The 1,190-nt window shown below is 57.8% G+C and overlaps 1 protein-coding gene across 1 annotated transcript; it reads right to left on the minus strand.

Annotated features, from left to right (window-relative positions):
* Positions 1–40: 40 nt before the first annotated feature.
* Positions 41–1,146, minus strand: BBK36DRAFT_1164661 (hypothetical protein; the record flags this gene model as incomplete). Its single annotated transcript, XM_024894671.1, has 2 exons — positions 41–461; positions 542–1,146. The coding sequence occupies 2 exons, from the start codon at positions 1,144–1,146 to the stop codon at positions 107–109; spliced, it is 960 nt and encodes a 319-aa protein (XP_024744684.1). The 3' UTR covers positions 41–106.
* Between the last annotated feature and the right edge of the window lie 44 nt (positions 1,147–1,190).

A 1,190-nucleotide genomic window follows, 5' to 3' on the forward strand; every position in this document is an offset into this window, starting at 1 on the left:
GAAATGGACACTACTCAATATAAACATGAACTTAATTCAAACGGCCATCAACAGCAAGTGAAGCATCAATCCCGCACTCATCCAGTCTTCCCCCCATCATCCATATTCACCTCCCCTCAAGCGTGGCATACCCCTGAACCTCCTCACCCCCCTCCTCTCCAACCCCTTCATCCTCCCTCGAGCTGATAACCTTCCACACCACCGCTGCCCTCAGAAACGCAATCCCACACATCACCCACAGCAGCGTCCCGCAGCTCACCAAAACGCACTTAACCACACCGTTGTCTTCCCGCACGCAGCGCACCCACATGCTCGTCGCGGCGACGGTGGCGAGCGCAAGGATGGCGGCCTGTAGGTAGAGCAGCACGACCGGAGAGAGGAGGTAGACCTCGTGAACGATGAGCGTGCTGAAGGAGAGGATGAGGATGGCCGTTGTCGTCAGGGATGGAATGCTGCGTAACCTAGATCTTCGTCAGCATCCATCGTCAAACAAACACCCTTCACCACATAAAGTAAGGAGATATCCAGAGTCATCACTCACATCTCCCCAGAAACACCATTCAAACCCCCATCATCATCCATCCACACCCCAACCCACACAAACACCGTCAAAACACCCACCGCAACGCCGCTCTGCATCGCCAGCACAACCCCATGCACAACCACATTCACAAGCCCCCTCACCTCCCCTGTTGCACCCCTACCACCCAGCAAACGCACCCTCTCCCCATCATCGTCGCCCCGTTGAGGCGGCACATCCCCAGCAGCCGAACCATCCTCCGTCCACCAAAACGGCGTCATCCTCCTCCCGCCGCTGCCAGACCCATCTCCAGCCAGAGGATGATACCGCCGCCGCCGGTCCTGGCTCTGGTAGTCATACGCAGGAACCGTCGCCGTCGAAGACGCCTCCGAACCAACAACCCCTTCCTCGCCCACCCTTCCCAAAGGTGACGACGGCCAAACCCCCGGAAACGACGCCGCCATGCCAGACGACGTCGCACCAGGGGAAACAATCTGCACCGTTCCCGAAGACGACACGCGATGTGAACTATGCGGAGGCGTAATCGTTCGCTTAGACGACGATGACGACGATGATGGTGATACTGAGGAGTGTGGCGGCAGAAGAGTAGGCGAAAAGACCGTCATGGAAGTCGGTGCGCCTTGATGCTGGCCATGAGCTGAAGAAGAAG

The sequence above is a fragment of the Trichoderma citrinoviride genome (genome assembly GCF_003025115.1).
Source record: "Trichoderma citrinoviride strain TUCIM 6016 unplaced genomic scaffold BBK36scaffold_435, whole genome shotgun sequence".
Lineage (NCBI taxonomy): Eukaryota > Fungi > Ascomycota > Sordariomycetes > Hypocreales > Hypocreaceae > Trichoderma > Trichoderma citrinoviride.